The 16,216-nt window shown below is 42.0% G+C and overlaps 1 protein-coding gene across 7 annotated transcripts in view; it reads left to right on the top strand.

Annotated features, from left to right (window-relative positions):
* PTPRT (protein tyrosine phosphatase receptor type T) overlaps positions 1 to 16,216 on the top strand; it is a 641,769-nt gene that overhangs the window by 332,900 nt on the left and 292,653 nt on the right. For all 7 annotated transcript variants that reach the window (XM_069752327.1, XM_069752329.1, XM_069752326.1 and 4 more), the window contains exon 6: positions 955 to 1,129. In XM_069752327.1, the coding sequence (XP_069608428.1) occupies positions 955 to 1,129 (175 nt within the window). The remainder of the gene's footprint in view (positions 1 to 954; positions 1,130 to 16,216) is intronic.

Below are 16,216 nucleotides of genomic sequence, written 5' to 3'. Positions count from 1 at the left end.
AACTATGTAGCTTAGCCACCCTTGTAACAACCTTAGATTCAGCTAGGGGTCATTTACGTGGGCCGACCTGGGGCAATAAATGATCACCGATCAGCTGCTTCAATACACATTGAATTATCTGTAATGGATCATTGTGTGCGCAAAAGCTGCCATTGTTCTTGACACCATAATACCTGTTAACACAGGACGATGGGCTGACAAAAATGATAATCTTTTGTGCAGTTCAAAAGATAATTTCACCCAAGGAACGAGCTTTTTTCTTGTTTGTCAGATGATCGATGTTTAGACTTCATTGATTTTAACTAGATGAACCAGTATAGGGGTCCCCTTACCCCATTAAAACTGAAATATTAGCAAATGGGTCTAATGGTTACACAAGATTAAAGGGATGCTGAGTAAAGCCTCCATACTTTTAATTTTTTGGCACACAGATAAGAAAAGATGTACCAAATTTAGTAAGAGGTACGGTCTTCCTGTTTTTAAGACTAATGTGTAAAATGTCAGTCTTAATAGATTTACCCTATAATTTTCAGTCTATAAAATGATCTATCATTAATGTTTCATTGGCGAAAACACATCTACCAACACCGTGATCAACAATGCAAATCCCAAGTTCTCCATTCGCAATAGTGGCTGAATTTCTGCTGTCACCTCTTTTCCTGAAGTCCAGGAACATGGACCACTGAATGTGAATAGTAGCCACATTTCGAGTCCTCATATAAAAGTTTGATCCTCAAAATGGTTTACACTATATATCTGAATTTATAGAGTCAGCAAGAATCTGGTCTATATCACAGAACATGGCTGAATTGGCTTTTTGACATTTTTCTTTTTAGTAGGCAGCAATTTTGACTTCAAGTTTACAGAAATAAAAGTGGATTAGACAAGCTGCCCTTACCTTCCCGCTGTCAGCTGCGGTGTGACTGATTGTGAGCCTTTATCTCTGTTCTGCAGCAGTGGAACGGACGCGACACAGGTCTCATGGTAACTCGCGTGGTAAATCACAGACGCTTCTCTGCCACAGTCAACGTCGGGGACACTTCTCAGCGAAGTATAAGCAAGTATCGTTGTGTCTTAAGATCAGCTGGAGGTTCCGGGGTGTCCAACTATGCAGAGCTCATTGTTAAAGGTGGGTATCTAGGACCAAGTAACTCATAGTTACCCTCATTGTAAGGGTACATTTCTTTATGAAGACATTCAATGTCAATAAATGTCATATTATTATATTAAACTTCTCAATTGTTTGGCTTTTTACAAAATAATTACATTTAGTGTCTAAAATGTAATTCTCATTAAACTAAAATGTAAAAGGAGAAAACACAGAAGTGACCGCCTCACATCAAACAGGAAAAGAAAGCAAACATGATTATTTTTTATGACTTACAGGAAAAATATATCTTGTTCTGTGTTAGCTGGTAGAGAGAGTCCTCAGCTGATGCCTTTTAATGGCTAACTAAAAAGATGGTAACAGATAGCAAGCCTTTGAGACTACTCCAGTGTCCTCATCTGGCATAGTTTGACTCAAAATCTGAAGGGCCACAAATTTATATACAACAGAACACAGAATAGTGCAGTAATAAGACAAGTGACGGGAAGCTAAACTATCAATTTGGGAAGTGGGGAAACATTGCGGCTGCAAAAATTAGGGCAGCTCATAGGCGTTTTATGGTATCACAAGATCTGAGAGGAACATTCCTGAGGACTCTCAATTTTGTTTCTTAATTACTTGTAAGTCATAGAGGCTTTATGCACTGTAAAGATGCTAACATCCACTCATGTTCCCACTGACACCCAAAATCTAACTTTTATTTCTCCAGAAACACCAGAATTACTTAGAGGAAACTCACATAAGGAATGAATAGACTGCCTTGGTTGGGTTGAACCCAAAGTTAGGCTCATAACTATCGGGGGGTACAGAACTTGAGGGAACCCAAAAGCCTCTCTACTACTAGTATTACAAATTGTACATGATAGTGTCACGCTCACGCCCTGACTGGTGGGCGTGAGCTCGGGGGGTTTGTGGCCCCACTGTGCCACAAACCAGACTACCATGGAAGGGGCGTGACTATGACAGCTGCCTGGGTTTTCACTGGAGCCTCTGATGGTGAGGACAGGCTTGTGCAGCAGGCAGCTGCCAGGTGCTACTCCAGGGTGGTGTCTGGCTGTGGCTGCTGATCCCACTTGGGAGACAGGAACACCAGGATTGGTGCAGGCATCAGGCAGGACTGGCAGAAGAGCACGGCTGAAACTCAGACGAGTAGGCTGGCACGGCTGAGACACAGGGCTGGCAGAGACACAGCAGATAACACAGGGCTGGCAGAGACACGGCAGAGAACACAGGGCTGATTGATGTGGTGTATGAATGAACAGGTAGGGGCCTGTTCACACTGGAGGTGCAGGAACGGATATGAAATATGAAGGAACAGGTAGGGACCTGTTCACACAGGAGGTGCAGGTATGGATATGTAGAATGAAAAACCAGGAAGGGGCCTGTTCACACTGGAGGTGCTGGTACGGAAATGTAATATGGAGGAACAGGTAAGGACCTGTTCACACAGGAGGTGCAGATACGGAAATGTAGTATGAAAGAAGTAAGAGTGAACAGGTTGGGACCTGTTCAGACTGGAAGAGAACTGCAAGGCTGCGAATAGGAGCGGTAGAGCAGCAAGAGATAGCACAGCAATAAAAGCTAAGCGGAGCGGAGCCACAAGGAATGTGGAGAGGATCTGCAGCAAGAGATACTGCAGAAGCTAAGCAGAGTGGAACCGCAAGGAATGCGGAGAGAAGCTGCAGCAAGAGATTAGTGCAGCAATGGGAGCGGAGCAGAGCAGAATAGAGCAGAACCGCAGGAGTGCGGAGTAGAGATAAAGCCACAAAGGTGCAGAGCAGGCAGAGCCGCAAGAGTGCGGAGCGTAAGCAGACTGAGAACACAAGGAAAGACACAGCAGGGAAGGAAGCCACAGACAAGGAGACCGAGATAGGACAAAGTACAGACAAGGCAATGGAACAAGACACAAGGACAAAGACACAGGGACCAGGATATTCTGCCTCCTGGAGGGCGGACAACAAGATCAAGGCTAAAGCACAGAGATAAGCTTTCAGAGAGGGAGTAACTCAGAGCAAGGCCTGGCAAACTCAGAAGCTAAACCGTAACTGAGCTAACACATTGCACAGGTCCAGACCACAGGGTGGAGCTGCACTATATACAGGAGGCCTCTTGGTAATTGGTCAGGAACAGATTAGACAGGTGCACTTGATTCCTATAAGAACCAGAGAGTTCAGGCGCCGGCCCCCTATACACATAGCCATGAAGCATGCAGAGAGCAGAGACACAGAACATGGAGCTGGCATGAAACAGAAACCACATCATGGCCTGGAGCAGTGGGTAAGATTGTGTGAGAGATGCGAGGCCATGCCGTGATGCCAGCAGAGTTGTTACAGATAGCTAGGGGCCACATGACAGATTTTGTATTGGGGCAAAGATTTCAAGATATCAGCACTTACTATTCCACCCATCAATATAGTGTCAGACTAAAGACGTACTGTCTTAGGATACAGAAGCTATAGATGATGTTATCTTTGTTGAGTTGTCTGTTGCTTTCAGAAAACCTCCTGATCCCTAATTAGTCATGGAATAACCATTTTATTTCTTAGTTGCAGTTAAAGTCAAAATTTCAATTTCCTTGTCGTAAGGAACAATGGTAAATGTGAATTATAAATCCATTTGAGTAATCTATCTATTCAAATGCATTAGTCACTCTCCTCTCCAAGTGACGTCCCACTGGTACTATTGACATACTTACAATATTAGTTTTTTTTTACTACATTTCCCCTCTACAGAATAGTTCTCAATGTATCTCACTATACATTGATTCTTCTATTTAGGAGGATTTTGTCTTTACTTGGTATAAAACATTTTCTTCTATCTATAGAATTCCCTTTCTGACACTCGCTCCTACTGAGCATCACCTAGATCTACATTTCTCCAGGTTCTCTCCTACTGCTCTCTCTCTCTCTCTGGGACCCTGTTGTCTTTATTTTAGACAGTGTGTATGTCCCAGCAGGTATCTAGAAACCTCCTTCCCTCCTGCTGCTTTCTCACTTCCATCTTGAATCTCCAACTGTGTTTTATTATTATTGTCTTCATTTTCTCACAGCCCTCCTACAGTCTTTTAGATTTAATCTAACACTTCAGTCCAGGCAATGTTGGTCACAGGTAGAGAGGATTGGTAATAGATTTACCGAGAGATTAGTAAAAATGGTAGTATGTTAGTTACAGACAGCAGAGCATTAAACTGGTCTTCCATACTAAAACATTAATCAAGCCATAAGATAGGCTACAATTGTTTCATTAACCTGAGTCAAACCACTGGGACCTGACCTACCCCAACAACAGAATTACAGTAAGTAACAGGCAGAGCCATAAGAGATGGCCTAGAGGTGTACTCACTTATCTCTGGCAGTCTTATGAAGAGATAAGTGCAGGTGCACATGTTCAATGTCCGCTCCATACAGATGGAGCTCTGCAGAGTCCCATTCTCTGGATAAGTTGGGGTCCCAGATGTTGAATACCCAACAATTAGAAAGTTATCCCACCACCCTATTGATTTTGTAAACTTCCAAACTTGGTACAAACTGTTTAAATTTTGTAATCGGATAGTAGACCCATTTCCAACCCTGTGACAGACTAGTTATGCAAATCTATTTATTTGGCCTTCATGTATGACCCACTGGACAAGTAGCACTTGTAGCACCTATTCTCTCACTGCCTGCACCCTCTTTAAAATGTAAGTTTGCCAACAAAGCCCAACATGTTTAGTATTATTTTTCATTACTAAGGAACCTGGCTGTATGATTTTACTACTGAAACTAGTGGTATAGCTGTATAAGTCCTTGTACAAAAAATGAAAAATAATACTTGTTTCTAAAGAGAAATCAAGCTTTAAAGAGTAACTAAACTTTATTTTTATCTAACTATCATCTGGGCATTGCAAAGTTATGATTTCATTGTAATATATTGCATTATATTATTCTGCCTTCTTGCCTCCCAAACACCGTGCTGTTTCAGTGCCCTGCTTCTTTAGAAGCTCCTTTCATCTGCTGCTCAGTAAGATTCATATGCTATATTCAAACAATCAGAGTAAGGTATTTTCCATCTCTGAGCCTCTCTGCATCACTTCCCACTCCCCACTCAGGCAGGGAAATTGTTGTACTCTGATTTTGTGAATATATTATACGGATCTTGCCGAGTAGTTGTTGAAAAAAGCTTCAACAACTGCAAAAAATACTGGACATTAACACAGCACCCTGCAGCTTGGCGTTTGAGAGAGAAGGTGGCAAAATAAGATAATGAAGTATATGACAAAAAGAGTGCAATGGCTGAAGGATAATTAAACAAAAATAAAGTTGAATTACTTTTTTAAGTCCTATGCAAATTAGGCTGGAAGTGCATTGGGTGTGTCAATACACCTAGAAGACATTAATATGTCCCCAATGAAGTATTTCGCATGTGAATTCAAAATTTGACTTCTCATCACAAGGTTACTGAATTTCTACAAAGCTGGTATCATTTGTATTGTTGAACTAAGACCTTTACAGCTATGTCACTAGTTTCAGTAGTAAAATTGTCCCTATAGGTTCTCTTTACTATTTATATGTGTTCATTATTTGCAAGCATTGTGAAATGTGTTGGCATTATATGATACTTCCCCAAGCTCACATAAAGAAAAATATGACTAAACATTGCCCAATAGGTTTTTCCATAAGATTTTTCTCCATATTATCTGGCATTTTCAGCATAATATTGTGTACAACCTTTGAAAAGAATAATGTAGATGAATATAATGAGCTTCTCTAATGCGGTCCAGAGTCTCTTCTCTGCCTCAAATGCTTCTCCTTCACTGTCCTTTGCACACATTATTACACTTTCCTTCTATAGCAAGTCTACTACACTCTCCCAGAGGAATGCTATATTGCTCTATTATACCATGGATATAAATAAATCATTACTTATGTCCAAATAAGATGTAATGGTAATTTGGGAGTCATATAATAGGTTCCTAGATGCCCAGTACAGGGTATAATTAATCTCTTGGTTATAAGATTTACAGTTAAGGGGATTGTTCACTTTATCATAATTTTAACAAATGTGTTGGGGATTTGATTTTGTAGCACTAATATATAGGTATTAAAGGTTCATCTTCTCCTTTGTAAAATGTTTCCTGTTTGTTAGTGCCACACTCTTTACAGGTTGTATATTTCTTGCGTAGAAAATATCAATGGATGCAGTAGCATGAGATCAAACCTGTCCGTCAGCCTGAACATAGCATCTAGAACACCACATGTTTCTCCATTTGAAGAGGACGGACAGGTTTATCACACTCACCCCCATCAACTGCAATTTTGAGAATATGAAAACCATGCAATCTTTGAAGAGATCGGCACTAATAAGTGCAGGAGGATAACTCGGAAGAAGACTTATATATTTTTTAGATAAGTTCCACAAAATCATGTCTATTAAACATTTTTCAAAAAAAGGGGGCAATCCCCTAAAGCTTGTTTGATTCTCATGTTAATTCCTTATTCAAATGAAGGGCCAGCCAAGTAAATACATAGAGCGATGGGTCCATCTGTCTAACATGACCACATACCTTCAATAAGGTTATTCTTAATATTTGTATTAGGCAACACACAGCTCTCCAGTCTCTTCACTTCCTTATTGTGGGGTACTTTTTCTTGAGTGACAGTTTTGGTTCAGTAGCTTTGTCCTTCTGCTGTCCTTAATATGCCAATGTGACTTATTGAAGTCAGTCAGTGTCCCATTCTGAAGTCTACACTGTTATGACCATATTTGCTTACACAAACACCAGAGCCTTTGAACAAATCTACAACTCAAGTGAGCAGTGGTTAGGAGATCTGGTGGTGCTTGTGATTTTACATGCTTGAAAGGTCAGAATCTGAGAAAGAGTTGAGCAACTAAATACTGTAAATAAATCAGTGAGTTTCAGATAGCTGTCTAGGATCTCAAGAGTTAACTCAGCCTAGAATGTAACTACTACACACATTGCACCAGGATGTGATGATGAATCTCTTTTGCAATGATCTGTAAACAATCTATGACAAATGCTCTCATAGCAGGAGAACTACGGCACATAGAAAAAGAAAGTCTTTTGCAAACCTGCTTACTGTCCTGCTTGATAACTAACTTAAGCTATTTAATAAGCATTAGAATATCCCTTTTAATAGTACATTTCGAAAGGAGATGTCATCATGACGAGCTTTGGATTTTTTCTTAAAGATTTGCCTGTGTTTACTTGGTACCATAAATAAAAAGCATAATCATCCGTCAGATTTATCATGCTAGTTATGAATTCATTCATATTCAGGTTGCAGGACTGTGTCTCCTTCCACCTCTATGAGTTATGCAGCCATTTTATCTGGGTATGAATAATTATGACTTAAAGAGTTAGATGCTAAGTAGATAGAAAATAGGAGCGTGCTTTATCATAGACAGTACAGTCAACCAGGAGAAGACTTGTAGAGCAGCCTCCTGATTTATTAATAGAAAAATAGACATGCGAGGCTGAGTTATGTGATGAGATGTTTCACGGATATATTAACATATAAGCTTTAATACATACTAGAAGTTGTGAAAGAGTCAATTTGTCTCATCTGTGATACAGTGACAGTCTTTGAAGGATCGTTAGCCGCTAGGAAGGTTCTTCCACTTTACAGAGCTCGGCCCTGAGGAAACCCCCTAGGATTAAGTTAGGATCTGTGAACTTGTTCTTAATTTTGAAACCCTGAGGTGGGGCACAGCTGGGACAAAGAGACAGACGTCACTCAGCCCCAACAAGAGATTTCCACATGATAGTTTCTCTCATTAAATTCTAAAACAAAACAAAAATCCTCACAATTATGGATGGTATTTCGAGAAATGTCATAACTTTGTGCCATATGGAACTCTAGCTACAAGACTACAAGAGGTGAAATACAAGAGAAGTAGGCACTGCAACTCTTTTCTGCTAGGTTCTATCTCTGTAATACAAGGTCAGGAAATAACCAGGAAAATCCAATAAACAACGGGATTGTAGATTTCGTCCTGATATCGGCTTGTCGTAAATATGTGAGGGCCACATACATTGGTTTCTCTCCAAGACAGCTACCCTGTGGAAGAAAAATTAGAGGTAGCCCTTTGATAAGGAAGGACAGTAAAGATTTAAGATTTGGAGTTCATCTAGCTGATGCATAATAAAGACTTATAGAGTAGCTTTGTCATCTGTTTCTTCAAGTCATTGATTTAAAGGTGTATTTTACAAAGAGAACAAATTAAAACAATAAATTAAGGCTGGTCAGGCCAATCTTCAGAAGTCCTAAGATTAATTACTACAGCCAGGGAAGCCGCAGTTGGCCCTACATATAATATAAAAAAATGGACAACCATGTAATGTAATAAACTACAGATTGAGTGCAGCTGTTTTTTACTGGCTGGGGTCTCTAATAGGGCAAATAGAAAAAAGTGGTCTTCACGAGACAACCATCTTAACTTATAGAGACTTGGCCGTACAGTAGTTGTCACATAGCATAACAGTTTACGTGCCACAGGAGGCAAGTGTCAAATCTCCTATGAGGAATATTAACCCCTTTCAACTATACAGCTCTGGCAAAAATTAAGAGACCACCACATCAAATCCCTGTCATGGGCAGCCCAACCTCCAGACCTGAACCCCATTGAAAACCTCTGGAATGTAAGAGGAGGATGATGGATAGTCACAAGCCATCAAACAAAGAACTGGTGAACGTTTTCGCCAGGAGTGGCATAAGGTCACCCAAAAGCAGTGTGAAAGACTGGTGGAAAGCATGCCAAGACGCATGAAAGCTGTGACTATAAATCATGGTTATTCCACAAAGTATTGATTTCTGAACTCTTCCTGAGTTAAAACATTAGTATTGTTGTTTCTAAATGATTATGAACATTTATGTCACATGGGCACAGGAGGTGCATGAAGAGAACTCAGTAACTGAGCCCCACCATACTTGGCAGATGAAAGCTGTGTCAAACATATAGCATTTGCTTTTAACAGCAGCAACTGAAGTCAGCTCCGATCACTGCTGCTTAACCACATAAATACGGCTGTCAATCACTGTCTTCAGCAATTAAATGGTAGAGCTGCAGTGCGTGCCTGCCATAGCCTGTCAGCTCCTCCACAATATAATATGGTGTCAACTGGCTACCATGACAATCAGTGGGGTCCTTGGCAGTCATTTTAATTCTCCAATGCAGAGGTTTATCTGGGAGCAAAAATTTAGTTTGCCTCCCGCCCACCTGCAAAGCACATTTGTGATTTTCCCTTTTAGTTACATGCCAACGAGCTGCTCTCCCAAATTCTCTCAATGTTCAGTGAAAAACTGAGAGAAGCAGGAAGAAAAGCTAGTTACCACAGGACCATAAGTGTGAAATCGCACATGAGTGAAGTGGCCATGTGATTGACTGCAGGACCCTGCAAACAGAGCTGTATCTTGACAATGAGTTTATTACACGCTGTTAGGATTGGCATGCGACAGGGTTTTATTTTATAATTAAAGTGCTTGTCCAGTTTTGAGATGAAAGTCTGCAGTAACAATAGGTGACTGCAGGCTTCTGAATTCTCACAGCACATGTACTGCACACTTTTAGGATTCTCCCTTGCCGGCGGCAAGAATGGACGGTCATGTGAGCACAAGTATGCAATTTGTATACTTCTGGCCACATTCCGACTAGACGTTGTCTCTGGAAGCGTTCACTTTCTTTTTTTCATCTTGTTCAGATGCTATGATGACTTTTCACAGCCGCTGCTCGTCTCTGTAGACTTTCATCTTCTCCAGTTTTCTGCATCACATCTCCACACAATGCTCTTAAAATATTAGTGTCATTACAACGCTCCTAAATAAAAAATATCTGCCTTACGCCGAGCCCCTGAATAAATAATTGGCCCCATTGTGTACCCTGCACAAAATATGACCCACACACTGTCACTGTTATGATACATGCCATCCACACTGCCCTCTCTTTTCCTTACTGAGCCCCCTCTTCACATTGCCCCCCCATAAGGCCCAGTATCTATACTGTGTCCCCTCATCATACCCCCCTCTTTATCACACTGTCCCCTCTTGGCTGTGCCCTTACACTGTCCCCCCATTGTACCTCCTACCCCCACACACTACTCAAGCCTCTGTCCTGTGCTCACACTTTTCTAACCCCATACTCCTCACATTATTCCACTATTTAGTCTCCTCACACATTTGCACCTCCCTCTTCATACTGTCTCCTCTCATGTCCCCCCTGCTAACCATGCTGTATTCTCATATATTTACCCCCTCACTCTAAACTGCCTCCTCATACATTATTGTGATTCCGCTACTATGTCCTCACCCATCACATCACCCTCGTTCCCCATACTGTATCTGCATACATTTTCCCCCTCGATCCTCATACTGTGTCCACATACATTCCCTCTTTGCTCCTCATACTGTGTCTGCACCCATCCCACCTCATCACTCCCCATACTATGTATGCACACATCACGCTCCCTAGCTCCTCCTCAAATTTCTCTCCCCTCTCTCCATACATGTGCCTGCACCCCTCCAGCCCCCTTGCTACTCATACTGTCTTCAAATTTCTCCCCCTTGATCCCCATACATGGGTCTGCACACTTCCCCCACTCATACTGTTTTCTCACACATGCCCCCATCTACCACTTGATCCTCATATTGGGTACTCAAATTTCTACCACCGTGACATCTCATATTGTGTCACCATCCATCCCTTCCTAGCCCCCCAAACTATGTCCTCAAATCTCCACCATTATCTACGGTATCTTCAGCTCTATTAGAATATGGAACACTTATCACCAACGCTGTGCCCTGTCATCTTCACCTCTGCAGAGCCAGTGGATGACGTCAGCAGTGTGATCACATGACCCAACATCACCCTGACCTGGAAGTGCCAGCTGTCAAGTTTTCAATCTTACTTACTTCTGAAAGATATTTTTACAGCTGGCTCAGAGAATGGCCGACTCCCAATGTCGGGGCGGCAAAATGCATCCGCTGGGGAAACACCTCGGACTGCGGCATCAGGTTGCCCGATGGAGCCCCCATCAGCTGCGGCCAGTGCAGATGCCCTACCTGAACCTCCCTAGACATGCCTTTCCTACCATGATGCCTAGTCTGTGGCTGGGTAGCATAGGAGAACTTCAGTTTAGTTTGATTTTGTTCGTTAGTTTGGATGGTCACAGAAGCGTAGAGTGGATCAGACAGAACCCCCAAGCGCGCTGCAGACAGCTTAGTGTGAACAAATGATCACAGGTTCCCTAAGGGGACCAGAAAAGAAGGTAAACAAAATCACTTCCCTTTTCCCAGTCAAAAATCAAAGAAATAAAAAAAGTGAAATATAAGCATCTTTGATATTGTCATGTCCATAAAAGTCTGACTTTAAGAATCATATTTCTAAATAATTTTTATTGCATGATAACATTCATAAAAACAAGCACAAAAAACAATGGCGGATTTTACTTTTATCATTTTACACCACTTGGATTTTTTTTACTGTTTTTGGACCATTACATTGTAAAGTAAATAATGCCATTCAAAACTAAAACTGGACCTGTAAAAAAAGCAAACCTTCATGCAGCTTTAGGGATGGGAAAATATAAAGCTATGACTCTTGGAAGAAGGGAAACAAAAAAGCAAAAATTGGAAAAATCCCAATTCATGGTGGGGTTAATAGATTAATCTATCACACCAGTCCTATCAAATCATTCAACCAATAAAAATGAGATCTGCAGGCTCTTTTCTTTAAAGTTTAATTTATTGCTGGCGTTATAAATGTTAGGCATAAATTCATCTATCTGTACTCAATCACAGAGAAAGACAATGCTCCAGATAAAAAGGAAGGTGTACAAGTCTGATGAAACCATTCTTCATTTGTAGAGGATGAGACTCATATATAATATAATGCTAGATTATTAAGATTTGTGTTGGTATTATGTCAAAAATTACCACATCATGCCCACTGCCTGCAACATATTACTAAACCCATCTAAATCTGAATTCATTGTCTTGTGACATAAAACATAATTGTTTCATTTACTAAAGGGAACCTGATGTGTCCAGAATCACTATGTATCTGCAGATATCGGGGTAACCTACCTACTACCACTCACTCCAGGCGCATGGACTTGTGTAAGGAGTGGTTACAGTCACTGCTCACGATACAGAGGGAGATTTGTGTCAGAGTTCACTATGCTGTGACCACACTATAATCACTCTGTGGCACATTGATTGACAGCTAATTCTGTACACACATTGTAGTCACACTGCAGAGCAGGCTATCAATCAAAGTGCCAGAGAGTAACTACAGTGCACCTTCTGTGTAGTGAACAGTGACGGAAATTCACTCCACTGCACTTCCTCCATGACTGGACCGCAGCTACAGGGTGTTAGGAGTCGAGTTTCCTCTGCTGCACAGGGGGAATCTCGATCCGTCTCCGCTGCGGTCTCCCATTCTCCTCCAGCCGCAGTGGAGTCTGCTCAGCAGGGACGTCGCTCCCAGTGTCTTGCTCGCTCTCACTCTGTACAGAGAGTTACTGCTGCTTCTTCAGCTCCTGCCATTAAAGTCAGTGCTGGTCAGCGGCGAGCGGACTTTCCTGGGACTAAGTCCTTGTTTGCACACACTGAGCATGCCCAGGGCAAGATCTCACGTTGGAGATCGAGGGTCATGTGCTCAGGCTCTGCAGCGCATTCCATTGGTCCTCTTGGCAGGTCTTGGAAGGGCAAAGTTTCTGTGGCCACTTCCTGTGCTGCAACTATATTAACTGCGCATGACCGCACGGCCATGCGCTAGTGTACAATTGAATACGTGTGTTTGTTGTGAGTGCAAGTCGTTCATTAAATACCCCTACCCTATTGTATGACTGTTCGCGTATGGAGTATGGCTGCTATCTAGCGCCCGACAAATCACTCAACGTGTCACACACGTATCAGCATCTATTGCTGTGACCGCCAGTGCGGCTCCACGCGCCAGTAGTGCGCTTCCTGACCCACGTCTGGGTGCTTAGTGGTGCCTGCCAGCACGGCACAGTTCGCACTTCGGTGCTCTAATTATAAGAGTTGCCTAACACACCCTGTTGCGGTGTTGTGTCAGCAAGTGGTCTAATCGGACTTCAATCCTAGTTGGGGTTAAGTTCGCTGACTGCTTGCTCGCGCTCTATGTGCGGTACCGCGATCCTGTGACGCAACAGGATCGCTTCCTTCACGTTGGGTGAAGTTTAACCCACGCGAGTATACTTATGAGTACCGCCATATAGTCCGTCATTACTCAGCAGCAGGTTCCATCTCTGCACGGTGGACCCCGGGCTACGAACGCACCGTACACTATCAGTCTTATTATTTGGTGCGTTCCGCTAGCCCTAACACAGGGAGAATAAAACTTCATTTTCTCCCTTTAGCTAGACAAACAGAATTTTAAAAAATTTATCTGCAAATTACCTCTATATCAGCAGCTAAATTGCATTTCTTGACATGTCAAATTTCATTTAGGAAAAACAGAGGATATTCCCTTTACTAGTCCTTTAGGTACATAGAATGAATTTGAGACTGCCTTAAGCTATGTTTCCAGGGGGCGTAATCTCTGTGCTTTGGATGCAGTGGATACTCTGCTCCGTCAAAAGCGCCAACCCCTGTTGTACTCGCGGTGATACCGCATGTATTCATTGAACTATGCGGAATCACCGCATCATATTAATAGACTGGGTTATTTATCTTGTGGAGGTGGAGCGTCTCTGCAAGACAGACATGCTGCGGTCTGGAAAGACGCGCCGCATGTCCGGTTACGCAGGGCTGCCGAATGCGGCCGTGCGCACATAGTAGAGACGGAATTTCATAAAATCCCCTCCACTATGATGTAACATCTGGACTCTGTGGATTGGATGCTGCAGCTGTAGGCAGCGTCCAATCCGCAGCAAATCCTGAATGAATCCTTAATGTGGAAACATACCCGGCTAGATTCACATTTGCGTTGTGCAGTCCGCCTAGCGCATATGCTAACGGACTGCGTTAACGCAATGTCTAAAAAGGGATTGCACTTAGCGATCATGCTAGCGCAGATGCCTGATCTGATCTAGCGATAACGGACCCAAAAACGCTGCAGACAGCGTTCGAGGTCTGTCAGAAAATAACGGAACATCGCTAACGCATGCCAAAAATGGCATGCGTTAGAGATGCGTTACATACATTGCAGTCAATGGGTGCACTAACGGATCCGTTACATTGCGTTAGTGGCGCTATGTAACGGATTCCGTCAGCAGACACCCACTAACGCAATGTGAACCTAGCCTTAGACATTGTGTCCCATACCAAAAAATTTACTGTTTTCTCACTGTTACTTTTTCTAGCTGGGTTCTTCTTCATTGATTGACTAATGTGAAGCAGTGCCCAAAAGCCTGTTTTTTTAAATTCACACCTGCTAAATCACTGCACCTAGTGGCCAACAGTTTGCGGACTCGCAGATGACCACTTTTCTTATGTTTTCATATTCACAATAAATTAGGCTACAATTTTTATCCTCTTAATATATCGCAGTCATCGTATGATATAGCACTGTGCACTTGCAATTTCTCATTTCTACCCAGCTAATTCTTCTCTTTTCTCTGCTCTATGTAGAAACAGGAAGTCTCTTATCCCTGCATGACTCATTTCCCTCTTCAACTGTTGATCCAGCTGCTCCGCTCCTTCCCCCCCATAGACTTTTGCAGTGACTCATGACTTGTGCAAAGAAAATTGACCTCCTGTTTCTTAATAGAACTTAGAAGGTTCAGCTAGTCAGTTTTTAATCATGGGATGTCATAGACCTAATGGGAAACAAAATAATTAACTGGGTAAAAGTGCAAAATGAGCAATTGTAAATACACAGCGGTATATAATATAATAATTGCAAGGATGGAAACTTTGATGGGAGTGCTTCTTTCATGTGCCTCTATAAAATCAGTAGTGAAGCTAATCTTAAAATATTTGTCCATCTAAGAGGGGAAAAGTTATTTGCCAAGACCAACATTCAGGGCAATTTGGCTGTCTGAATACAAGTTGGACAGCACATGTACTTTTACTGAATACAGGCACTTAGGAATTACATGGCTGCATATCACTCTTTACCTGTCTCTCAATGCTGATTAGCATAGTAATATTAGCAGTTTATATATTATAAATAGTGAGTGCTTTCAATTAGTCCAAGAGCACTGTAATTACCCTACAGTCTTGATTTACATTTGATCACCATTCTAAATGAAAATGTTTTGTATATATTACACATATAATACAGAGATTGCGTTGGTTTTTGATTCCAACAGATGCTCAGTAGTGACAGTGCACTCCCTTGCCGGCTCTGAGCAGGAGTAAATAGCCAACAGAGAAGCGCACTGTCAGTGCATTGTAAGAATATCCAACGTACATAAACCAGTACTGCGCCACAAGTGACGTGTATTGTTACAGTATCCGCTCTCCGGTCTGCTCATTACTTCTGATCAGAGTTAGCGAGAGAGTGCATTGTCGCTGTGCATACTGCACAGTGACAAGAATCGATAGAGCATCTGTTCGAATTGACAACTGATGCATGCTTAGCAGAGCAGGGACTAGCCCAGTCCCTGCTCTACCATCCCTGTAGTGATGCCCGTTTCAAGGACTAGCCCAGTTTCTGAAACAGGCGTCACTGATGACACTTTTTTTTATGGAGGTGGCAGAGGCAGTAGCAGTGACCACAGCCTCTGACCTCCCTTTGTTTGCATATCACAGCATGTACTGTGATTATCAAGCAAAGCATCATCAAAATGTGAAGAAGTAAAAACATAGAATAAGCCAGTTAGCTCAGTCAGGGAATGGTAGGGACTTTTTAATTGAAATAAATAGATTAGATTATGGCATTATATAGATTGCCAATTAGGGTGACAATTAATTTGTTTTTCAGACCATCCCTTTCAGTGATCTCTCTGAAAAAAAATCCCAAAGATGTAATGGAAGAAAAACCACATATTAGCACAATAAATATTACCATTCATATACAGGGAATCTGTGAGCAAGTTTTTGCTATGCAATGTGAGAGCAGATTTGGGTAGGGACAGATACCCTGATTCCAGCGATGTATCATTTAGTTTACTGGTTGCAGCAGTTATGATATAGTTATTTTTTT

Source organism: Ranitomeya imitator, chromosome 2 (genome assembly GCF_032444005.1).
Source record: "Ranitomeya imitator isolate aRanImi1 chromosome 2, aRanImi1.pri, whole genome shotgun sequence".
Lineage (NCBI taxonomy): Eukaryota > Metazoa > Chordata > Amphibia > Anura > Dendrobatidae > Ranitomeya > Ranitomeya imitator.
Note: the sequence above shows the minus strand (reverse complement) of the source record. Positions and strands in the feature narration are given on the sequence as shown.